General features: G+C 36.2%; 1 protein-coding gene across 1 annotated transcript; it reads left to right on the top strand.

The window, feature by feature from the left end:
* Positions 1 to 1,541: 1,541 nt before the first annotated feature.
* LOC307146837 (uncharacterized protein) lies at positions 1,542 to 7,811 on the top strand. The gene is made up of 5 exons (XM_079851146.1): positions 1,542 to 1,708; positions 5,137 to 5,216; positions 5,583 to 5,879; positions 5,976 to 6,011; positions 6,376 to 7,811. The coding sequence occupies exons 2-5, from the start codon at positions 5,138 to 5,140 to the stop codon at positions 6,645 to 6,647; spliced, it is 684 nt and encodes a 227-aa protein (XP_079707272.1). The 5' UTR covers positions 1,542 to 1,708; position 5,137; the 3' UTR covers positions 6,648 to 7,811.
* Positions 7,812 to 26,020: the final 18,209 nt, after the last annotated feature.

Below are 26,020 nucleotides of genomic sequence, written 5' to 3'. Positions count from 1 at the left end.
GAATATGCTAATCAATGAAGATAACTACACATAAGCTACATAAATTCATCAACTAACCATTCAGAAATGTCCTGTTGTATTCTACATGTTGTCACTTCTTGAGTCTCTCCATTTTTGTCCGACTCCATTTTGAACATAAAAGGCTAAATTAATTAGAAATTTTCAGGACACAAGCTCTTGAAGCTCCGCCCTCTGTGCCGGGAGCAGCAGCTCATTTGCATTTAAAGTGACAGTCACAAAAAGCCACATTTTTGCTCACCCTCACAAAGTGACAATTTTAACATGCTATATAAAAATATCTGTGGGGTATTCTGAGTTAAATCTTCACACACACACTCTGGGGACATCAGAGATTTATTTTACATCTTGTGAAAATGGTATTATACCACCCCTTTAAATGTGAAGATCATTAAAGACAAAAGCTTCATAGGAACTCCATAAACTATATCTGTACATACACACTCTCTGCTTTACCTCAAACTACTGAACTATATAACTCTGGTTGTAGGTTTTAAAACTGTTTCTGTTTTATATTGATTTCTGTGAAATAATGTTACATTATTGATCTCTTTGATCAGTGTGTGTGTGTGTGTGTGTATGTGTATGTGTATATATATATATATATGTGTGTGAACATTAAGAAACAATACAACAAATCCCAAACTGTTTGGTTTTGTCCTCTTTTTTTGTGTCTTTCAGAAATGCTTATAATGAATGACAGTTTTGTATTTGGTAAGTTATACCTTAAGTATGTAAATTAAATTTGACTTTTATCATTCTCTGTACCTGCAATTTTCTAATACTGTGAACAGTGTGGCTTTGTACATTGTCCTTTATTATTAAAACAAATAAATTAAATAAATAAAGTCTTGTAATACTCTCTAAAGATGAATATCTGAAAGTTTTTTTATAACCACACGATGATGGGTAAATTACAGTCGGCTACCAGTAAAACTAGTAAAGTGGGTGAAGGGCTGCACAGAGATCATCTGAATGTATGCCTTATTTATTTGTTACGTGTCAAGTCATCTTTATTTATATAGCGCTTTTTACAAATACAGATCGTTTCATTTCAAAGCAGCTTTACAGTGATAACAGGAAAATAATGCAGTAGTTTGTTTCGGCTGTACAGCAGAGATAGAGGAAAGTCATTGTCCAGCTTAAGTTCAGCATTGATTCATTTCCATTGGATGAACTTTTTGTGCAGTTAAATTTTAGATATACATTTTTTTTTTTTTTTTTTTTTTTTTGCAGGTGATAAGAGATTTTGAAGGTAGAATGATTTTACTATAAGTTTAGGTCGACCTTGAGATTAGTTTTCTGAAAAATGAGCAATGAATTATATTTATGAATTTGGTAGATGTTTTTATTCAAAGCGCCTTACAATCAAGGTTTACATTTGATCAGTTCATGCATTCCCCAAGACTCAAACCCATGATCTTGTCTAATCTTTACCACCATATACTCTTCTGTTTGTGTGACATGTTTACTGTCCTGAGAAATAAAATTACTAATGATCCTACAGGGGAGATTTCCCAGTCACTAACAGCACCGACTGCTGGCTCGAAATGAAAGGCGGTGTGTGTTCTGTGAGCAACCGAGTCAATTTGAAAGTGAAAGCCTGTATCTATGATTAATACACTATAGAGTGATCTGTGGAGAGAGTCAGAGTGAATGAACTCACACGCTGAAGACACACGGACCAGAGGTGAGCAATAACTCTCTCTTCATCAGGAAAATAATATCCTTTATATTTACTAATCCATAACCAGCCACAGGAAAATCTTCAGCACATGCATGGTATCTTTGTGTTATATTTGATTTTTCAGATTTTTCAATATGTTTTTTAAATAGCCTATAGAAAACAGTTTTTCTGCGTGTTTGTGATCATTTTGTCTTATCAGTGTGTCGGTGTTGATTCTATTTGTTTTTGCGTTCAGCCAGAGAATACAATGCAATAGAACATTATTTCATCACGTTCAATTTCTGTCGTGTCTCTGTAGATTCAGCAGCAATATTATCATGAATGGATATTTTTCATTGTGTTCTCTGTGCTTTATTGTAGTAAATATTGTGTTTGTATTTTACACTCGTGAGTCTCTTCAACCCCTCTAAATATATGCATGATTCATTATATTGTGTGAAACCTCGCAAAATTATTTAATTAAATTCTGAAATCTCTGCTGAGTTTACAGTAAATCATCTCTACTAATACTCTACTAATACTCTACTACTCTACTTAGGTGTTGCCCTCTATGTTGATGCTAAACTGAAATGTAAAGTTGTTGAGCACAAAACTATAGCTGTGACTGATTTGATGGAAGCATTAACGATAGAAATCATAAATGACAAAGGAAAAATGTGTTAATCACTTGTGTTTATAGACCACCTGGGCCTGCTACTGATTTGTTTACAGAAAAAATTATAGAAATGTTTGAGGATGTAAAGAACAAATCAGTAATTGTATGTGGTGATTTCAATATAGATTTGGGTAGCATAGTAGCAACTAATGACTTTAAGAATTATATGGAAATTGCAGGTTTATGCCCAATGATAACCAAACCAACCATAATCACAACTCATAGTGCCACGATTATTGATAATATATATACAAATATACACGGTGAAATTATAAATGGTATTTTCATGACAGATGTGAGTGATCATCTCCCTGTATTTATAATTTATGAAAATTTCTGTATTAATACTATGCAAGATAACTCTCTCGTTATCCTAAGGGATAAGTCTAGTAATATTGAGGATTTTAAAGAAGATCTTAAGAGACAAAACTGGGATCAAGTATATACGAATGATTTAAATAATGCTTATGATGCTTTCATGACCACACTTATTAATTCATATGATAAAAATTGTAAACAAATCAAAATCCGTGCTCAAACTGCGAAAAAATCCTTTGATAACCCTTGGATGACAAATGGGTTGAAAAACGCTTGTAAAAAAAAAAAAAAATCTGTATAGAATGTTTCTTAAAAAAAGAACAGAAGATGCAGAGTGCAGATATAAAAAATATAAAAACAAACTTGTATCAATTATAAGAAAACAAAAAAAGGATTATTACACCAATCTGATAGACAAAAGTAAAGGCAGTATCAAAAACACATGGGGTGTAATAAATCTTGCATAAAGGCAAGGCCAAAATTATCACTCCTGATTTTATAACCAAGGACAACTCAGATATATATGCGACAGAAGAAATTGCAAACGAATTAAATAATTATTTTGTAAACATTGGCTCCAATTTAGTACAATACATCCCAGATGAAAACATTGATGGTAGTATTATTCAACATAGTGTTAACAGCATTTTCCTTGAGAGGGTACAAGCGAGTGAAATTTTGAAAATTGTGTATGAATTTGCAAATAAAAAGTCAAATGATTATACAGATATGAATATGTCACTGATAAAGCAAATTATAGACGTCATTGTTGAGCCTTTTACTTATATTTGTAATTTGTCATTCACTACAGGAAAATTTCCAGAACGTATGAAAATAGCCAAAGTGGTTCCACTTTTCAAAAAAGGAAATAAAAATGATGTTTCGAATTATAAACCCATATCCCTGTTACCACAGTTATCTAAAATTTTAGAAAAATTATTTGTGTTTAGATAAAAAAAAAATTTGGATAAAAATGAATTGTTAAATAATAGTCAGTTTGGATTTCGCTCAAATCACTCAACTGCAACAGCAATTTTGGAACTGGTAGAAGAAATAACCAATGCTATGGATAAGAAATATGTTACTGTAAGTGTCTTCGTGGACTTGCAAAAAGCGTTCGACACCTTAGACCATGAAATATTATTGAGTAAATTATATAAATATGGTATAAGAGGCATAGCTCATCAGTGGGTCAAAAGCTATTTAAAAGAAAGAGAGCAGTTTGTTGAAATCAATAACACAAAATCAAAAAATTGTCCAATAACTTGTGGTGTACCCCAGGGATCGGTACTAGGTCCAGTACTTTTTCTTCTTTATGTGAATGATATAGCAAATGTTTCTAAGTTACTAAAATGTATTTTGTTTGCGGATGATACTACTTTATTTTATGCTGGAAAAAATATAAATGACGTATTACAAGTTGTAGAGTATGAGTTTGGGAAAATTATGAGATGGTTTAACGCCAATAGACTGTCTTTAAATATTAGTAAGACAAAATGTATGATTTTTAGTTGTATAAATAAGGATTTTGATGCAGCATTGTCAGTACAAGGAGTACAGATTGAAAGGACTCATGAATTTAAGTTTTTAGGTGTTGTGATCGATGAACAGTTGACATGGAAATTCCATATCGACCATGTTAAATCTAGGGTATCCCAAATTATAGCCGTGTTACATAAGGTAAAAGAATCTGTTAATAAATGTGCCTTGTTTTTGTTATATAATTCATTGATTGTTCCACATCTGACCTATTGCATTGAAGCATGGGGAAGTGCAAATAAGACTTATATAGAACCAGTTTTTAAATTACAAAAACGTGCCATTTGCGTTGTAAATGGACGTGAATATGGGCCCACACAAATCCAATATTTATACAGTTAAAAACCTTAAAATGTAATGACTTATTAGAATATAGCCTTCTAAAAATTATGTATAAAGCTCACCTGAAAACATTACCTGATAAATTGCAAAACAGATTCATCAAGAGAGTTAGTAGATTCAATTTAAGAGGAACTGAAGTCTTTCAGAAACCTGAGTTTAGAACAAAATTAAAGGAAAGATGTGTCTCAATACAAGGTGTCAGTCTGTGGAACAATCTAAATAGTGAAATTAAAACTTCAACATCGTTTTTTGTTTTTAAGAAGTGTGTAAAAGCATTACTAATAGAGAAATATAATGCTGCTATTTAGCAGGAAAATGTGATATTTGATTTATGACTTTGTATATGTGTTGCAAAGTAGACGTGTGTTGTAAGCGCACCTCTTTGGAATTGTGATTTAACTTATGTTGATAAGGGGCAGATATTATAAGTTTATCTTCTTTCTGCTCCTTTTCATTTCTTTTTCAAAAGAATGAAATAAAATATGAAATGAATGAAAATACTTCCTTATTCGTCCTAGTTGTTTAAGTTTCACTTTTAAGTTATGCAACTTTCTGTTGTAATGTTTTCCTATTGCAGAATGAAAAGCATGAATGCTGTAAATGCAGTGCAACTGTTCATTCTGGTTTGGACTTTTACTGCTGTCTGTCAACCTGATGGTAAGAGAATAAACTTTCCCCTAGAAATTGTGAGGAGGGACTAAATCTAAGGCAATAATAAAAAAAGGTCAAATCTTGTGTTTCTCTACTGACTCTATCTGATGCACATGATTAAAAGAAACAGCCAGGATGTTGCATGCAGAGAGTGTATTTATTACTATTGAATATATAAGCTATAATTAATTTTAAATAATAAAATACGTGACCCTCCCATTACCAGATATTAAATCCTGTTCAAACTGTAATGTACAAAAACACAAAGTCTGATATGTTAAAAGTTCACTGAGATGTAAAGTTAAAAAAACAAAACAGATCTTTATTATTATATAATTGCTGTATTGTATGATATACATTGTTATTTTTCAGATGACATCAGTGTAAGCTGTGAGGATGTGACTGGAACTGTGGGTGAAGAAGTAACTCTCAACTGCAGCGTCTCTCTGAAGAAGTCTGAATGCTGCATTTTATTCTATAAGTTTCAATACCTTGAGAAATATTCTGACTCCGCAATCTGTAGAGAAAAGTTTCCTCCTGACCCCTGTGAACAGAGAAACAGCTTCACATGCAGCTTCAGTTCAACTACAGTAATGACTGGAGGATTCAGATTCTTTATCCAAACAAATCAAGGAAAGGGATCAGCTGAATTCCCTGTGAACATAACAGGTACAGTATATAATAGTGTTGTTTATAATTCAATAAATGTTTGCAAATGTACTTTTATTTTCAATCTACTAACAGTGGTTTAAAATCTGTTAACAGAGGCCAGTAAACCTGAACCTGTCACTAAAGCTCCTGGTAAGAAATATATAACATTTGATTATTGAGTTACTTCTGGAACACAGAAAACTGATGTTTAGTCTCTTGTCAGAATATTTATCATTTTAAAAATCACCTGTGAATAAATTATTTTATAGTTTAAGGTCTAAGAAGTAAACGCATGTATGATCATGGTCTCCAAACAGATCCATCTCTCTAGATATTTGATTTTAGAGATGTTTAGATCTGGTCTGTGTGTCAAGAAATCAGTTTGATCAGATTCTCAGCAGCAGAAATGTTTTGTGAAGTTTGTGTGGAGAATCTGACTGTCTGATGTTTGATAGGATGAAGTTGACTTCATAATTTAAACAATTATTTAAACCGTTTAATTGCACCTTTCCAGAGCCAGCATCAATAATAGAAAAGAAGAATAGAAGAGAAGGAGACGATACAAGATCTACGAGCACTGTCATCGCTGCAGTTACAGGCTGTTTTATCATCATCATCATCATCATCATCATGACAATCATTTACAAAAAGAAACCAAACTACAGCAAATCTTGTGGATTCCAGAGGAGGATGTTTCTGCGCCATAAACATGATGATAACAACAGCAATTTCCAAGAGCAAAATCCAGAAAATGTGAATATCACTGACTGCAGTATGAAAGATTGAGTTTTGTTTGACTGGGGGGGGGGGGGGGGGGGGGGGGGGGGTGATTATTCACTTTTCTAATTTTAGTGAGTGTGTAATGTTGCTGTTTGAGCATAAACAACATCTGCAAAATTACGACACTCAAAGTTCAAAGCAAAGGGAGATACAGTATTTGCTTTTAAAGAAATTGCTTTTTAAGGTCTACAACAAACGGCTGGTAGAGACTACAAGAGCTTCGTCCCGGGTTAGTGGCATCACCAACCCTAGAATTTACATAAACTCCGCCCCCGGGAACGTGATTTATAGATTATCAAGACAGAATATGCTAATCAATGACTAGAAGATAACCACTCATAAGCTACATAAATTCATCAACTAACCATTCAGAAATGTCCTGTTGTATTCTACATGTTGTCACTTCTTCTTGAGTCTCTCCATCTTTGTCCGACTCCATTTTGAGCATAAAAGGCTAAAAGTTTTGAAATTTTCAGGACAATTTTCTTGAAGCTCCGCCCCCTGTGCCGGGAGCAGCAGCTCATTTGCATTTAAAGTGACAGTCACAAAAAGCTGCATTTTTGCTCACCCTCACAAAGTGACAATTTTAACATGCTATATCAAAATATCTGTGGGGTATTCTGAGTTAAATCTTCACACACACACTCTGGGGACATCACAGATTTATTTTACATCTTGTGAAAATGGCATTATACCACCCCTTTAAATGTGAAGATCATGAAAGACAAAAGCTTCATAGGAACTCTGTAAACTATATCTGTACATACACACTCTCTGCTTTACCTCAAACTACTGAACTATATAACTCTGGTTGTAGGTTTTAAAACTCTGTTTCTGTTTTATATTGATTTCTGTGAAATAATGGTACATTATTGATCTCTTTGATCAGTGTGTGTGTTTGATCTGTATATATATATAAACATTAAGAGGCAATGCAACAAATCCCAAACTGTTTGGTTTTGTACTTTTTTGTGTGTGTCTTTCAGAAATGCTTATAATTAATGACAATTTTGTATTTGGTAAGTTATACCTTAAGTATGGAAATTAAATTTTACTTTTATCATTCTCTGTACCTGCAATTTTCTAATACTGTGAACAGTGTGGCTTTGTACATTGTCCTTTATTATTAAAACAAAAAAAATAAATGAATAAAGTCTTGTAATACTCTCTAAAGATGAATATCTGAAAACTTTTTTATCACCACATGATGATGGGTAAATTACAGTCGGCTACCAGTTAAACTAGTAAAGTGGGTGAAGGGTGGCTCACAGAGATCATCTGAATGAATGCCTTATTTATTTGTTATGTGTCAAGTCATCTTTATTTATATAGCGCTTTTTACAAATACAGATAATTTCATTTCAAAGCAGCTTTACAGTGATAACAGGAAAATAATGCAATAAAATTTGTTTCGGCTGTACAGCAGAGATAGAGGAAAGTCACTGTCCAGCTTAAGTAAATTCAGCATTGATTCATTTCCATTGGATGAACTTTTTGTGCAGTTAAATTTTAGATAAACATTGTTTTGTTTTTTTGTTTGTTTGTTTTGCAGGTGATAAGAGATTTGAAGGTAAAATTATTTTACTACAAGTTTAGATCGACCTTGAGATTAATTTTCTGAAAAATGAGCAATTAATTATATTTATGAATTTCGCAGATGTTTCATCCAAAGCGCCTTACAATCAAGGTTTACATTTGATCAGTTGATGCATTCCCCAAGACTCAAACCCATGATCTATGACCAGTAACCATAGAAATTAACAGGGAGAGAAGGAATAATTAACTGATTAGAAGATAAACTGAGAAACTTAAGCATGAACAGAAATCAAAATGTGACAATGACAATATGTGAATGAAATTAATCACATGTAGCCTATTAATACACAAAGTTTTTGAAGTGCACTCTTAAAGGATAATTCCGGTATTTTTCTGGTTTGTTTTGGATAAACTAGAGTGGTGGACACAGAAATGTTGACGATGGGTCCTGTCTCGACTTTTTTGACGCCTTTGACCGCTTCAGAGTGGTTGGCTATGGGCATGCACAGACATGTCCTTAAAACAACCCTTAACATTCGTTTTCAAAACTGTGCAACTCACCGAGTTGTTAGTGGCAGCTGAATTCATAATTTGTTATTATTCATAATTTATATTTGTAGGTAGTGCAGTTCTCATTAAATGTGATTATTATCTTAAAACACTGCTTTCATTAAAATATTCTTAAAAAAATGTCCTTTAGCGTTTCATTGAAAAAATAACAGCAGGATTATTAGACTGAATTTTTTTTTTATAGTGAATTGTTTGTTTCATGTTTCCAGGCTCTTCAGTTTTGCACTTCAGTATCGGGTCATCTGCTAAAGCTTTTTGTAAAGCAGAAGTCAGTTTTTCTTCAGTCTGTCGAATGTTTTATGTCGTATGTAAGCTGTACAGTTTATGCTGTATGTAAACACATTATGTGTTTGGTTTTACTTTTGGTCTCTTGTCCTATTTGTCATCAGCACTTTCTGTCAGCTGTGTGAGAAAAAAACTTGCTAGTTCAACACACTCTGGCACTGCTAGAGCTGCCCTGCTAAGATTCACATCAGTTGATTGTAATCGGTTTTGCTAAGCAAACAAAATATACTCTACTCTATACTTTTCATTACTATTTGCCTTTTGGAAATACGCATTCAATTATTTTCATTAGTGAATTAACTGTATTTATAATAAGATTTTTTCTCACTTTGCTGTGAGAACTGGTTGCAATGCCTTGTGGAATTTTTATTTGTTGTAATAATAATGTGTAATAATGTAATAATGTGGTTAACAGAATTAGATACATTCAGCGATATCACGACCAATTCGTACGAGTGATTAAAAGGTGGCTAATTCGCTCCCGGGGTTGTGCCGAATTATGACCCCCGCCAAATTATTACCCCCCTCGTTAAAGTCAGTAGCCTACCTGATTTAATGTCTGGGAATGTTTGTAAAGAGGGTCAGTTTGATGAGCTGCAGTGTGTGTCCTAAAAAGCATTCGAGTCATGGATAAACAGCACGTAGGATTTGATCAGTCACTTTGTTCTGATGTTCTCATTTCGTCAGGTGTTTTCATTTAGGAGCACAAATTTTTTATTTTGTTCAGTTGCTGCATTAAATAGATAAAATGTTATATTTTCATCATAATATATATATATATATATATATATATATATATATATATATATATATAAATAAATATATAGAACTCTTAGCTGCAGCTGATCAATGCTGCATTAAACTGAACACGTTTAAGGATGCTGAGGATGAAAATGCCTATAAAACAGTCTATAAAAACGAGTTCCACGTGTGTTTACAAGCCAAACATGACAGCAACATATATATATATATTTTCCAAGCATGTTGTGGAATGAAACAACAAAATTCACTCTCATCTTAACAGGTACTGTTTTATTTATTATGCATCAAAGGATTTAAATAAATATTAAACACAGTTTTGGATGAAAATATACATTGTGTGCCTACTTTATGAATGACCTCATGAAGCCTGCTGGACTCATGGTACGGCAGCAAAGTTTCTTGATTATTACGCAGGAATGAGAGTATAGTTCCTAGCCATATCGGCCTAGAAAATCGCAAGTTTACATTTTCCGTCCGTCTTAAAGCCGCTTTTCCACCGAAATTACCCGGAACAATTTGTCCCAGGAACTTTTTTCCCAGGAACCCTTTTTGCCCCAGACCGGTTGCTTTCTGCGTTTACACCGCGGTCTAAAGTACCGGGAAGGTAAACTGCGCGCAACTGCTCCTCCCAGTCTGCGACGGACAGTAATCAGTTTTGAGCGCCACATTTATAAGTATGGAGGAGATTCAAACTGTGCTGCAGTTATTGGTTTACTAACGAGGTAGGCTAATTAACATAACAAAATAGACGAGCACTGATACTAAAGCGTGTTCAGAAAGCTCGTATGCGTATAAAATTAGACAAGGTACGTTGTGAGATGACTGGGACGAACGCGCAAAAAATTCCTTTTGCGCAAATACTCTTAAAAAAAGCCTGAACCCCGTCTATCAATCATAAATAGTGACAGTCTTGTAAATAGTTGTTTGTTACCAACCTCAATGCGCTATTTCAATCCTGTTATAGTACATTTGTAACATGGTTTGCCTTGCAATAGATGACAATGTGTAAGTGTAACGAGGTTAAAATGGTTTTATTTATTTCACAAGATTTTTCTGTTATTATTCATTTAAGGATGTTCTACTATTATTTACACAATTGTTTATATTCATTAAATTCATTAAAAAGGGTCTGTAAAGAGGTGATGGTTCGACCGTTTCCCCCCTCCTCTTTACAACAAAGTGGTTCGGTCCAGGCAGCTATATCCGCTGTATTGATAATTGAGCGGTCTTTTCTGCCTTTCTCCCGAACTGAGGTATGCTGTATTCCATGCTACCGATTAGTTGTTAGCATTGGTTGAAAATAAGTCACACACACGATGTTTAAGTTGTCTTTATTTATTTTATTTACAGATGTAAGATAGGTATACAATATTTGGGAATGTTATTTTTTGTTTGGCAGTGTCACTGTGATCGAGCTGAAGCTGGCGTGACGGCCTGTTTATAAAAATATATTCTCTTATGCAGGTATGCATTGACAAACCCTATTTTTGTTTAAGTTTATATGATCGGTTTTCATGTTTAAGTGTATGGAGTTACTGCGTTTTCTCCGTCTCTGTGCTTTTGTTTTCTTTGCTTTTTCTTTTCCATTTCTTTTCTGCCTTTCTCCCGAACTGAGTGTCACTGTGATCGAGCTGAAGCTGGCGTGACGGCCTGTTTATAAAAATATATTCTCTTATGCAGACCCAATCCGGCGCTCTCCTGTCTTCTTTTGCACTTAATTCACAACACAACGCAGACAGAAGCATACGGTTACATAAACATAATGACTTAATATTAAAAGCTGTGGCAGAAAAGAGACGAGCACTGATAAAGCGTGTTCAGAGCTCGTAATGCTAACGTTAGATATAAAATTGTATGTTATCAGCTATTGCGGACATTGGCCGTGAGATGGCTGTGACGAACGCGCAGAAAGTTTCCTCTTCCACAAATACCTAAATAATAAAGCCTGAAACTCGTCGCCAGTCCCCCAGTTTTTTTTATTAAATTCCATATTTGCAGACAGACAACTTTACTGCATGAAGCCACTTTTTAAAAGGGAGGTTAAAAATAAAGAAAATGCTGCGTGGAGTCATCCAACCAAAATGCGGCGTGAACACAACCAATCAGCTTGTGCAGCGCACAAGTCCCACCCCTGAAAGTTCCTGAACTTTGAAAAAGTACTACCTCGTGAGCAGGGACTATCGGAGGGGGAAATATTTACCCGGAACTTCATTTAGACCCTGGTTCCTGCGGTGTAAACACATCGAGTACCAGCCCAAAGTTCCTAGTTCCTGGGGAAAGTTCCTGCGGTGGAAACGCGGCTTTAGTACACAATGTAACTACATCCATCAATAGGGCTAAATCCATCAATAGGGGTCCGGTAATCGTTTACAGACTGGTTTAACTCAAGCCCACTATGAAGGAGAATGTAAACAAAGAACTCTTTAATAATTGCACAAAAAAGCACACCCATGAAATAACTTGGAGAATAAAAACACTACTATCTCAGCCAGACAGGAAGAGACAGGAACATTGAGGACTTTAATAGGAGGTAACTGATGGCAAATAGTTGAACAGAAACACTGTGTAGGAAACTGGTCAAAACTGGGGGCAAAAAAGGGGCAAAAACAGCCTCTGAACATGACAAATGCAGGTCTGCACATTTTTGCTGTTTTGTGATGCTCTGTAATAATTCATGTAAAGCCTTGTTTATACTCGACGCAGCCGCAAGATCGCGAGGCGCGCGCGGCAAAAATGACGTCATTGCGGAGTGGGCGGTCTCGCGCGTTGGGTTCGCAAGACCCAATTTCGCCTGGCGGTGTGCACGGCACTTTTTGTAACATCGCGCGCGGCGCCGCATCCGAAGATGAACGACTTTGAGCCGAATCTGGCCGAGCTCGAACTTCTCACCACACCGGCTACACACCGGCACCCAGTTTGCACGTCTAAATGAGTTGCTTACATTTAAAAAATGAGCATACAATAGCATAAAAAGTATTTTTAATGAACATAAAGGTCCATGTTTAATAAAATGTTCACGAAACTTAATGAAATGTTTAGTGAAATTAGAAAATATGTAAGAGATTGTTAATTTATTTATGTATACACATTCTCATATCCATATATTTTGTTTTATCGTCACTAGTAATAATCTCAGGGTTTAGCCTACTGGGGTTTACACGATTCTTTTTGTAGTGTGGTATTGGTGGCGGTGTACTAAAATAAACATTGTCACGTGTGTATAGCTTCTTCTTCTAACCGCTGATTCCTGATGGTGATAATTGCTTGAGTCGCCCCCTATCGTTTCAAAGAATAGTACACCGGCGAGCGCGTCAAGTATAAACGCCTCGTCCGTTTGCGGAGGTGCGCGCGCAGTCTGCGGAGACTCGCGCTGCGGAGCCAGGCGAAAGTATAAACAAGGCTTAAGACTTCAATTCTGTTCAGTGCAGTTCCTTTTCATTTTAATTTAGATTTTTAAGAGTAAATGCCATTCTTTTACTGCAGACGCAAAACCATGGACGTTGTAAATGCTGTTAGGATGATAATACTGGTTTGGACCTTCACCTCTGCCTAATGTTAAAGATTTTATTATTTAGATAATAAGTAATTTAGCTATACATTTGTACACTATTATTTATTTCCTCTGTGTGTGTGTCTTTGGTTTGACTTTGGAAGCCTTTAAGGCCCGAATACCGACACAGCAGAGAATGCTATTTCAGTAAAGTCACATGGTACAAACTCAACCCAAAAATAATCTATAGAATGTATTACCATATTTGGGAGAAATATATAAAAACTGGACACAGAACGGGAGCGTTGGTTGCAGGGAGCGCTTGGCTTTGTTTGTTAATAAAGTCTAATATTTCTGGCATCAAAGATCTCTGAAGCCATTTCCCTGAAGAGATTGAAGACAACAACACTGAGAAGTCAATGATTGCAAGAAAATTATTCTTGGAAATGTTTCAATTCTCTAATGTCTGGGAATGTTTGTAAGGAGGGTCAGTTTGATGGCCCTGTGATATTTTGAAGCTTGCATAGGCAGAAATCAAGTCGGGGTCAGGACCTGTCTACGGTGGCTGAGAGAGCTCAACACACTGCAACTGAAAAAAACACATGCAAATAGAAAAACACCTGCAAATTAAGAAAACATCATCAGTTTCACAACACGTGTCACAACACAACACAAAACAGCCGGGTTTGCCTCTTATTGGGGTCCCAACATTTCCGTTGTGGTCTGTGCTGTTTGCAGTGCGTTTCTGTATATGGTTGTGTTGTGAGTATTTGCAGCCGACGTGTGTTGTGAAGCTGATGATGTTTTCTTAATTTGCGGGTGTTTTTTCTATTTGCATGTTTTCTTCAGTTGCAGCTCTCTTGGCCACTGTTGTATTAAGTGCTCTGTGTAAACATCGAGTGAGTTCACGTAGTGTTTTAGCGCAGCGCGTCTGTGTTGTACGTCACACGTAGGCTCACTATTGGCTGGATTTTTGTGCAGATTAACATCTTGGAAGGGGGAGCTGGTTTTGTCTTAATGGGTCGCGTTTCAGTCACTATTTCATATTAATTCCGTTGTTCTTTCTCCCTCCCCCCCCCGTGATTTTGTCTATATCGCGAATATAAGACGACCCCCCATTTTTCAGCCTATTTTTAGGACAAAAACCTTGTCTTATATTCGGGTATATACGGTACTTTTTAATGATCATTTGAATTTCAGAGTGTCAACCCGAATAAGTTAGCAGAACTCAAAAAATTTAAGGCAATCGATTGCCTCTATTTTTTTAAGTTTTGAAATTCAAAGTTTAAGTAAGCAGAACTGGCAGATTTTAAGTTTGTACTTAAACATTTCAAGTTAAGAACAATTAAAATCAGAGTACACTATTTCATACATTTAACTTAAAACCTTCATGTAATCTCAATGTGAACACTTTCATTAGTATTAACTTATAGTTTTAACAAGCTAGTTTGCTAACATACTATTATGTTATCATGCTAACAATAGTATGTTATACAGCACTTGCTGTATGAGTGTAACAATATAAAGATTTTATATGCTCTCAAATCAAGCCGCATGCACCACTTGTCACCATGATGGTAACTATCCTAAAACCAACATTAACATTTTTTTTTCTAAATTAGCATAACAAAACATTAATCAATACTCAATCTCCCACTTAACATTAATCTTGCACAAAAACCCCCCATTATATTACACTTAATTTTAGCATTTACTCTCCCATTCAAGTGCCATCGGCAAAGCATGCTGGGAAATAGACATCCCAGCCGTTTCAGTTAAACTTAAGTTTGTTTAAATTAAAATAAATCATTTCATAAAACTCAAAACAATGAAACAGTTCAGTTTACTTAAAATATATCAGTTCTGTGAACTTGAAAGAAAAAGAAAGTGCTAAATACTCATAAAAGTTAATTTGACTGAACTAATTAGTTTAATTTAAGTTTGTCCTACTCAAACCAATTAACGCAGTTGATGATTGTTTAATGAATTTTTGCCACAACAGTCTCAAAAACACGGTTTGAAATCGCTGGTGTTTCTGACATCACAAACTACCTTGTAACCAATCACGTCAATGTGCCGATATGAAAAATCGGGTAGATTTGTATATTTCGATGTTATGATGAACTATATGTCTTTCTCCACTGACGTTCTGAGTTGTTCAAAGCATTACTGATGATTGTTAGAAGGGAGCTGTCTGACTCTGAGACGGTGAACAGGAACATTAGTAACACATTATTAGCTGTTTGAGAACATAGTCAAGCAAAAGGCTAATCATATTAATTACCGTTATGTGTCCTACATGGTAATAAGTGATATTATTATGCAGCGTTTACCTTAATAAGTTGGCTTAGTGAATCTCAGAGCTGGTGTGAGTGAGTGGAGGCAGGGCTAATTAGCATCTGCGTATACTAAATGAAGCATGGGTGTAGAGTTGCATTCAAGCTATTTTAAGGTATGAAAAAAAAAATTCACAGGAAAAAACATTTAAATATGTCATTTTGGTGATCAAAGATGACTTTTAAGGGATACAATTGTTGACTACAGAGGGGGGCGTTACGCCGGTTATGCCGCTTCATCACGGTACTGTATGCATGATTTGATTGGTTAAACATGAAGAGGAATTATCCGTCTAGCATGCCCACTTGCTCTTACATTAACCTAAATAAATATGCGCTATTAATAGGCACATGCCCAAGTGTTTGTGTGGAGTGTGGAAGCTGTATGTATTAGCGCGCTTACTGCATGACATGGAGATGCTGGGGTGATCAAACGCAAAACGTTTTTGGGTTCAAACCTTCATCAGTGCCATGTGACCCGAAAACGTTTTGCACACCTTTCACTTTTTGTGCAAGTTTGCACTTTATTTGTGGCCTCTGGACAATAAAATCTTGTGAGATTTTTGGCCAGTTTTCAGTGATTATTTTATTTTTTATTTTTTTTATTTTTTGGGATCTACAGAACGCAAGACGTTTTTTCATTTATCATAAAGAATTAACTCTCGATTGAGCTTCTCAAAAAGCTGATCAATGCTGCATTAAATTGAACATGTTTAAAGGAGACATATCATGCTTTTAAATCATTCCTTTTTACATATAAATCATACATTTGTAGTCTATATAAAGCGGAACTGCAATGCTTGGGTCTTAATTCCTCATTATTATAGCTCCACAGGCCCCTTTTCTGATGTGCGTCTGAGAGCAACTCGTTTTGGTGCGGTCTCTTTAAATACAATTGAGACACTTCATACCCCGACCCCTCTCCAGGTTGCAGAGGTGACACTCGGTTCAACTCCACACCGTTAGGCCATTTTTGTAGTTTGATAGCAGAGATACGATTATCTAGCGGCACAGAAACTTTTGGACATCCAAGATTTGTGTCAACACAGAAAACATTTCGTCATTGGATAGTTTTTTCGTTTTATTAAAGTGTTGTTTTATGTCAGCTTAATGCCCGGAACGCTTTTCAGAAAAGATAAGGCAAACTATTTAGCACAATTCACACGGTAATGTAAAAAATATCTCAGAATGCTCCACATGAAACTTTGGTCTTCCGACCTTTTACCACCGTGTCGATTTATTTTGATTAATATGTGCGAGGGAGAGAGAGCAAGACAGCGTCTAGTTTGGAGACGGTGAAGTCTTGTTTACAGTTTCGCCTGGCTCCGGAGAGAGAGAGAGTGCGCGCGCGACCGGGTCTCTCTCTCTCTGCTCGTTCTTTCAGTTAAACATGTCCTGTCCTGTCACAAGCGCGGCAGTTCATCTACATTACTCACTGATTAAATAAGACTTAGGCGGGTCAAAATAAATCGCTTTGGCGGGCGCTAAAACAATTTCAATGCAGGAAAAACCTGTTATTGCTGAAGTAGTTATCCTTGAAGTGCTTCGCGTTCGCGCACACAAAAATGACTTTATGGGTACATTTCCGTGAAAAATAAAACTCAACCAGGCACTTCGAAGAGGTTCTGATGCTGGGAGACGGTGTAATGAAGCGTGTGGGTTACTACATCCAACAACCGAACATTTTGACTTACCCTCTCATAACTTCTGCATCCTTGAGCTTAGAATACAAAATCACAGCGAGAAATTAAAATGGAGGATTGCTCAAAGTGTTGGGCCGGGAGTCGATGTCCTTATTTGGCAGTTCCACTGCAAATACTGTGACGTCATTGTTCAAAAAACGTCATAGAGAATAGAAAAATCGGAACAGGTTGCAAAATATGACCAAAACAGAATATAAAGATATCAACGAAGCACCTGAAGAGACTAATTTCAACTTTTCTGTACTTCTAAACACTCCAAATATACAACAAAATGCATTTAAGGGCTAAAAAAGTGGATTTAGCATGATATGTCCCCTTTAAGGATGCAGAGGATCAGTCTATAAAGTCTTGGCTGGCCCTGTAAACGAGAAACCAACACCACATGTGTTTACAAGCCAAGTACAAACAAGACAGTAACATTTATATTCTTTTTCCAAGCAAGTTGAAGAATGAAACAACAAAATTCACTGTCACATTAACAAGTACAGTTTCATTTATTATGCATCAAAGGATTGTAATAAATATCAGACACAGTTTTGGATGAAAATATAAATTGTGTGCCTCCTTTATGTATGACCTTGTGAAGTTTTAAAATCTGTTTACAGAGAACAGCCTATATTCTATCATTTCACTTTAGTTTACTGTTCCAGATTACTTGCATAAACAAAGGAATCTGCTCTTAACCTTTTGGCAGAATATGTGTAACTCCATATACCATGATTACTAAATGTTTTCAGGAGTCAAAGTCCATAGAGCATAGACATATTCTATCTAATCATTAACAGAACTTCAGTATAAAGTGAATATATGAATCTGATCATGGTTTCAACTATGTCATAACAGAGTCTGAATTCAAGATTACAGACTTTTTATTTATTTTGTTGTCAAAAATGTAAAGCAAAGCTGGCTGAATCTGAAAACACTGTCATTGTTGGTGGCGTAATCTGCTTCACCATCATAATGTTAGTAATTTAAAAGAAATACAATTGCACACACCCTCGTGGATTATAAATGGGTTATAATAAAACAGCTGATTCAGACAAGGATAGTGATGACAACAGTAAATAGTCAGAAAGAGCCTCTCAACAACATGACGATTGTGGCAATTGTGTTTCACATCCAGTGAATCTCATGCAGGATCAGGAGCATTTTGTCTCAGCAGTGAACAATAAACCCAATGTGAAAGCTTGTACAGAGAAAACTTATGCAACCATAGGGCCTACTAATAGTTCTAAGCTTTATGTTCTCGTTCATATTGATTTCTGATAAATAACAATGTTAAGGGATAATGTACATCCAGCCGGTTGTTATCTCAGAATAAACCCCTGATGCAAGACCTGATCACCCTGTCAGGGTTTATTCTGAGATAACAACCGGCTGGATGTACATTACTGCTTATCACCCAGCTACTTAAGTAAATAATTAGACATGAAATATTGATCTGAGTAGAAATATTTTATAAACTCGTTTAACACAAAGCTTCCGCGGAGAAAGCAGTTCAAGTTCAAACTAGACAGACATTTAAGAGATACGGGATACAGTCATATCACTTTTTACATGGCATCTCACCTCAAAAATAATTATAGTGGTAAGATATTTGATTTGAGATGAAACTGTTTTAAAATTGTTCCCGTTTATCTTTTTTACTGTAATCCATTGCTGTAATACAAAACAATCGTCTCAAAATGGCAGCAGCTGCATTTGTATGAAACAAGAGAAAGTGAGTCTGCGATACCGGATGACATAATTAAATAACTGTATATTTTGAATATTGATTTGAGTTTCAATATTTTATTAGCTAACCAAACACAAAACTTCCACCAGGGAAAACCATTCCTAGCAAGCGTAAATCGCCGACTTCAGTTACCCGGATGAGCCTGTGTTATCAGTTTTTACCGGGGAATAACATGAATGGTGCGATTGACCAATCAGAATCAAGTAGGCCTATTCCACAGAGCAGTGTAATAATGAATGTTATGGTATAGTAAATATAGTAAACTACTTTATAATCATCTATTTTTTTCTGTATCTTCAAACTATTATTATAATATACACATAGGTTTTCATTCTGTTTTATAGTCTTTTGGTTTAGTTTTTCATTGATTCCCTGCGTTTCTGTTCCTGTGCCTTTTGTTCCCTATATTACCGCTTCTCATTTGTTTACGGATTTGGTTTCCCTCGTTATTGATTATTTCACAGGTGCAGTTTCCTATTGTCCTTTGTTGGCTAGGTCTGAGTATTTAAGTCCTCAGTTTCAGTTCATTTTTCTGTATGGTCTATGCTGTTGCTTAGTTGTTGTGTCAGTTTGTCCCTGTAATTCGCATACGTTTCTGGTTTTGATTTTGAATGACCTTCTTTTTGTTTTTGGCTGCAGTTTGGATCCGCCTCTCCTTCTCCTCTTTCTCCTCTGTCCTGTCCTTAAATGAACGAGTGAAACAACTAGATCCCCTGTCCCCTTATGCAATCCTCGAGGGAAATTTTAAGGATTTGCCCATAGTACTCTCAATGAGTGGTTCCTGATTTACTGTGTGTGAGGCGGAGGTGGGCTTTGACCTGAGGGAAATGCAACTGTTGCTCCAATTTCATCAGTCATCAGGGGGAGTAATGTTAGGTTTTCATTCGGTTTTATGGAATTGTCTATGCTGTCGCTTAGCTGTTGAGTTATTTCCCCCCTGTGATTTCTCCTACGTTTCCGATTTTGGACTATTTTTGTTTGTTTGATGAATCATTTGGGCCTGCACATAACAGGATGTTATTCTTTCAGTCTTTTTTTTTTTTTAAATACAATGAAATTATTAAAGCCTTTTGATTCTCAGACTCTTTATCAAACGATTTTATTGTATTGTGCATCATCACAATAGATGCCCAGAAGTGATATTTTGGAACATTAGAGATCTGGACACACGTTCATCCAGATTCTTATAACACTTCGAGTCTCGCACCGGCCGGGCATACGACCTCATAATCACAAACTCGTCAGTCTTGGTCAATAACAGATGCGATTGACTACTACTTTTTAGATAACCGCACCATGCGTGTTCATTTCTAAAAGTATATTATGTAGTCCCCATACACACTTAACTAGGTTAAAACTATATCTAACCAGAGGTCACGACCATTAACATTGAATAATCATGCCATGGTTTCCCAGGTACACTTAGTTAGAGTAAAATTACAATAATCAGGCTTACCCCATTAGACTGGTCTAACAACACACTAAACGGCTCTAAACGGAGTCTAAATATATATTGACTAATGCCGATACGTTAGTCTGAGCTCTAAAACGTTGCGTGCCCCAATGCTCCACTAAGTTTTAGTCTGATACTATCCTGAGCGTAGGTCTGTGGTGTTATGGATTTAACATAATCTACTTAATCATTGGTGGTTGAGGAGATTCCCCCCTTTATGTAAAGCGCTTAGAGAAAAGTAATAAATGTAATGAATTATAATTATTATTATTACTTGAGTTAATAATTTCAGAGTAAGTCAGAATAAATCCAAATGTAACAATTTATTATTAGTCAGGTAAATGTATCATGTCAATTACATAATCAATTCAAAATCAATACAATAACATCAAATGCTCAGAGATAATGAGTGAAAGATGCATACCTGACATTAGTAAATACACTCAGCATACTGAGACCAAGACATAAACCTCTTTCATATGGAAACATGAGCTCGCATTGGGAATTTGCATTACTGAAGTCTCCAGACCTGGGGTGCGTTTCCCAAAAGCATCGTTAGCCAACTATGGTCGCAAGTTCCATTGAACTCTATTGGTATGACAGAACTTGCGACCATTGGGAATCGCACGCCAGGGTAGTTTGCACCTTTTAAGTACAGAAGACAACTTGCATGAAAGACCAATTGGCAGAGCAGAGGATCCACCCTCTACAGAAAGCAAAATATTTAAAAGTCAAAATTATGACTTGCTCATTGATCTGACATGACACGGTTGAATTGTGAACACATTCATGAGTCTTATAAGCGGAAAGGCATAAAAAGCTCTGAGCAAATGCACCCTTAAGGATTAAGAAAGAACAAGCTTTGATGCAGCAAGTCATAATTTCTATTTAGTTGTGTCATAAATTTGATTTTTAAACTCATAATTTAAATGTTTTAATCTCATAATTTCGGCATAGTAGGCTATGTCATAACTTCGATTTGGTATGTGAAAATTAGATTTTTATGCTTATTTTTCTTATGTGGCGGAAATGGGCTTCTTATATGTAGGCTATGGAAAAAAATAGGCCTATATCGAAAGGCGCCACGCATTAACTTGTCACAAACCTGGTTTAGTTAATTAATGATAATTATAATTTGTTACATTTATATATATTTATATGCAATATTTATATACTATTATTATTATTATTATAAAAATAATTGTATTTGTTGCATTCTCATTTTCTGCAGTGTTTTAACAAAACATCTATTTTGCTGTTCACTGTGTTTCTGCTACTGTTGTTAAAATAACGGCTTCATCTGCTGCTCTTTGTGTGGCTCTTTATATCTTTAGCAGAGAAGCAATGCGTTGTTGTAGCCTGGTTAAAACCAGACCATTCTCAGTATTAACTGAGTTATGGTCTGGCAAAGCTTCATTAATAACTCATTTCCAAAGGGGCGTCACCAACGGATGTTGCTCAAATGCCTCTGGGCGCAATTGGATAGACCTAAAACCAATCAGAGCGATCATCATCGTGTAAAGCCATATGCTGCGTCCCAATTCGCCTAAGTTACACTACGCCATAAAAGTATGTACTCTTTTTGTGAAGAAAAGGTATTTATTTTTGAATGTGTAGCAAAAAAGTAGGCAAGCTTTGGGACATACTACTTCGTCATCTTTATCGGACGGATCTGTCACGTGCATCCTGTCACGTAAACTGCACTGTCAATCATCTTGTCACAGTTAAAATCCTCTATTAAATCTAATTTAATTTCCTACCGTTTTGGAGAGAAATGTAGTAGCACGTTCATCTGCCAGTGGGTCTTTCATGGAGACTGTCCTCATGTGTTTGCAATTTGAATTTAATAATGCATTTAAAGTGTAACTAAACCCCTGGTCAGAGCCTGACTCCACCCACTGGCAATATTTGAAAAATGCTAGAAAAGTGGGCTAGACCCCATTGGAGATAGAGAGGACCAACCGTGAGCGGGGGGGCGTGCATCTGAGACCCACAGTGACGGATTAATCGACAGCTGCTGTCAGACTCTCTAAAATGGAGAGTGACTCACAGGGTCGCAAGACGACGTAAAGTACATGCATCTGATGAGTTTTATCGAGTTGATGTCAATAGCGCGCGCTCTCTGTAGGTATATTCATATTTTGCCGCTATGTGAAAAAATACAGCAAAATGCGCTGGCGCGTTTGTCAACCCCAGAGGATTAACTTTAGCCTAACCATAAATTGTGATTAAAATATACATGTATATGATCACTCACATCAAGATGCCGCTGCGGTGGTGGAGTCCATACAGGAGGAGCAGCGTTTGGCACTGCGTCGCTTTTCAGCGCGAGCTGTGTGGAGAAGCCCATTTCCACCTCTATTGCGTTGGAGAAGCATTCCCGCGTAAAATGCAGGTTTCACACTCACGGTCTTCCAGGCCAAGTGCATGCAACCACTGGCGTCTAATTTCCAAGTCTGCTAGAAAGCTATGCAGTCCAGCAGTGCTGTTGCAACCAGCAACACTACACCTACGTACCATCCTGACCACTGTACTAAATACAGATATATTTACGCTAGCTCATACCAAGGGCGTGGTGAGCTCGTACCAGGGGCGTGGTGAGCTGGAACCTGCTTACGTCACCTGCCACCGCAAACATCCAATAGGAAAATTCAACTGCAGTAGCCAACGTTCAACCTGAAGAGGGCAGCACTCAGACGTTTTTACACCATATATTGTAAAATTAAAACACTTTATACCCACATGTCAAAAAAGTTACTCGAATCAATACACAGCACTAATAAAGCCCCATTCTTACAGATCATTAACTTAAAAAAGTTGGTTTAGGGTTTAGTTACCCTTTAAAAGTTGGTGACCTTCACCAACGGACGTCACTCAAATGCCTCTGGGCGCAATTGGATAGACCTAAAACCAATCAGAGCGATTGTCATCGTGTAAAGCCCGCCCCAACGTTTCTGATTGGTGCCGCGATTTGGACGGATTAGAAATCGGCTGGAATGGGCTCTTTGACTACTTGCAGAGCAAATCTAAATTGGCCAGAAGTCTGTCTGGGTTTTGCCAGGCTAGCGTTGTTGTGGAACCAGACCGCAATCCACCATTGAAACACCACTGGCCTAGTGAATAGGAAAAAGCCTTATCTGGATCATGTTTATGAGGGCATGTTGGTCTCTGTTTGTTTCGTCTATCACCTATCACGTGACCGAGGAATTTGCTTTCAGAGTTTCCTTAAGCAAGATGCAGTTAAACAAATCATTCATTATCCATTTAAAGTCTGGAATTGAGCAGTTACAGTAGTTAAGTCCACTTAAATTGCTTAAATTATGCAATTTATTTTCGCTAACTTCTCTTCAAATAAATGAATCCTTATAATTTAATCAAAATAGGCTGAATGTCCTTGTTGAGCAATAGCTGTAGACAGTTGAGCAATAACTGTGTTATTTCCATTCACTCAGGGCCGGATTAACAATTTCCTGTGCCCTGGGCAACAAGACTCAAGGCCCCCCGTAGTTAGGGGGTATCGGGGGCATGTGAAATTGTTTCATTTAGCCTAGAGCATTTGTAAATATTACTGCATCCTGGATACTTTACTGTAAAAACAAATGAACACATTCTCGCATGTGTTCAAGTTCATGTTTGTAGTGCGCTAAGTAAAATGCACAGTGCTGCTCTATTTATGTGCGTTATTCATTCGAGATAATTTGATAGCTCTTAAATGCACATGGCCAGTAAACTGGAAACGATAAAATCTTGATACAGACGCCAGCCTTTCGCAGGTGTTCATTTAGATTACTTTTGTTTTATTGACAGTTTAACAAGTCATGAAGGTTTTGCCTCACTTTCCAAAAGAAGTCAAAGAATAAGAGTGATGTGTTTCTTCTTTAAATAAGGCACTTCCTCAGTTGTTTGTTAGTAGGATGCTTAATTTGTTTCTGAAATGTAATCCTAAAATAACCTAACACTGAAACGCATGTTCCTTGAAATCTCATCTTCATGTTTGAACATGTAAGAGGAAGTTGTTCACGTTCTTTGTATTGTAAGAAAGCACCGATAGCCTATTCTTTCACTCAAGTTTCACTCAAGTTTTGTTTCTAACTTCATTATCCAGCCATGCGTGTTTGTCAACAGCTTCAGTCCAGTGCACTCAACCCAAGGAATGTATCATTTGTTCTGCGATATTTAGTGGTTCCTAAACTAATCAATAAAAGTTGCTATTTATTTGGTGTGTGTGTTCACTTCTGTCGCTTCCTTTCGTGATTGCATGGTTAAAAACACCCATTGAGTTGAGGATATTTACCTTCATAGTTATTTCAAACCTATTCACTAAATCTTGTTGCCGCATCAGAAAGAAAAAAAACCCTCATCTGGAGGTGTTGCTGTCTTTCTTATCAGCTGTGATCTTCATTTGACATCTTATCGTGTCTCTATGTGCAAAAAATAAACACAAGGACACCTGTGGACGCATTCAAGGTGACTTGCTGAATAATTCACGGTTGAGTTTCTCTTTCAAGGAAAATCGCCCATAGCTAAAAAACTAAACTGTCACAGGTATAAGCTACAAGAGGCCGTGAATGCACTGAATATGGATGCTGTTTGGCACAACACAAAGTGGAGTGCATAATCGACACAGCATGGCATTGAGTTCCTTTTTGATTTTAGAAAATGTATGAAATGACAATATCACACAGCCAATGACATACATTTTTATTGTTTCATTAACAGCAACAAAAACTTGAGTCCCAGTCCCCTAACATTGGTGCAACAGACTCCTCTTCACAGCAGACATTTCCCTGTTTTTAAAATAAGTCTAGGTTTAATTCCAACTCCATCCAACTAAATAAGAACATAGACTTCTCAACCCCAGACTGTAATCCGAACCATCAAAGAATAATTGTATAAAAAAAATACACAATCACAAATAAGTGTTTTTTGATTGTTTTGTGACTGTCAAAACATTTGGTAACTAGATAGAATTTGATTAAGTTTAGTGACAATATGTTACTATGTTTACAATGGGTGGTACTGTTTTTATTATTGCTTGACACAAATTTCATGATTTCAATTCAATTCTTGTGATTTGATTCCGATCTTGATTCAATATCAATTCGTTTGGATAAATATTAGGTACAGTAGATAGGCTACATGTTCATTTTTCTCAAAAAAAAAAAAAAAAAAAAAATCACCTATAGGCTACTGTAAACATAGCCTACAAGGAGCCCCGTAAGCTGGTAGGCTATTATTATTAAAGGTTAAAAATAACAACTCAAATATAACGCGGTTTTTATTGCAATAACAATGTTATAATATTTTAATGATATGTAAAATAGCCTATAGGCCTATGTAATATAGTGCACATATTTAGCAAAATAGTGCTACTCTATACTATATTATGAGGAATATGCATTTCGGTAAGTCTAGCCTACTGTATATCTTTCAACATACCTATAGCTCATTCGTGTTTATTTAGCCTACTATTATCTAGTAGTAAAGAGTAAGAGATCGGCTCACGTGC

The sequence above is a fragment of the Squalius cephalus genome (assembly GCF_949319135.1).
Source record: "Squalius cephalus genome assembly, chromosome: 19".
Classification (NCBI taxonomy): domain Eukaryota; kingdom Metazoa; phylum Chordata; class Actinopteri; order Cypriniformes; family Leuciscidae; genus Squalius; species Squalius cephalus.
The sequence above is the reverse complement of the archived record's forward strand: the minus strand, read 5'-3'. Positions and strand labels throughout refer to the sequence as shown.

Bases quoted from the DNA above. Each gene is read 5' to 3' on its own strand.
- LOC307146837 (XM_079851146.1), top strand. From the start codon at position 5,138: ATGAAAAGCATGAATGCTGTAAATGCAGTGCAACTGTTCATTCTGGTT. The intron at 5,217-5,582 runs GTAAGAGAATAA...GTTATTTTTCAG, and splicing joins TGCTGTCTGTCAACCTGATG to ATGACATCAGTGTAAGCTGT. The intron at 5,880-5,975 runs GTACAGTATATA...ATCTGTTAACAG, and splicing joins ATTCCCTGTGAACATAACAG to AGGCCAGTAAACCTGAACCT.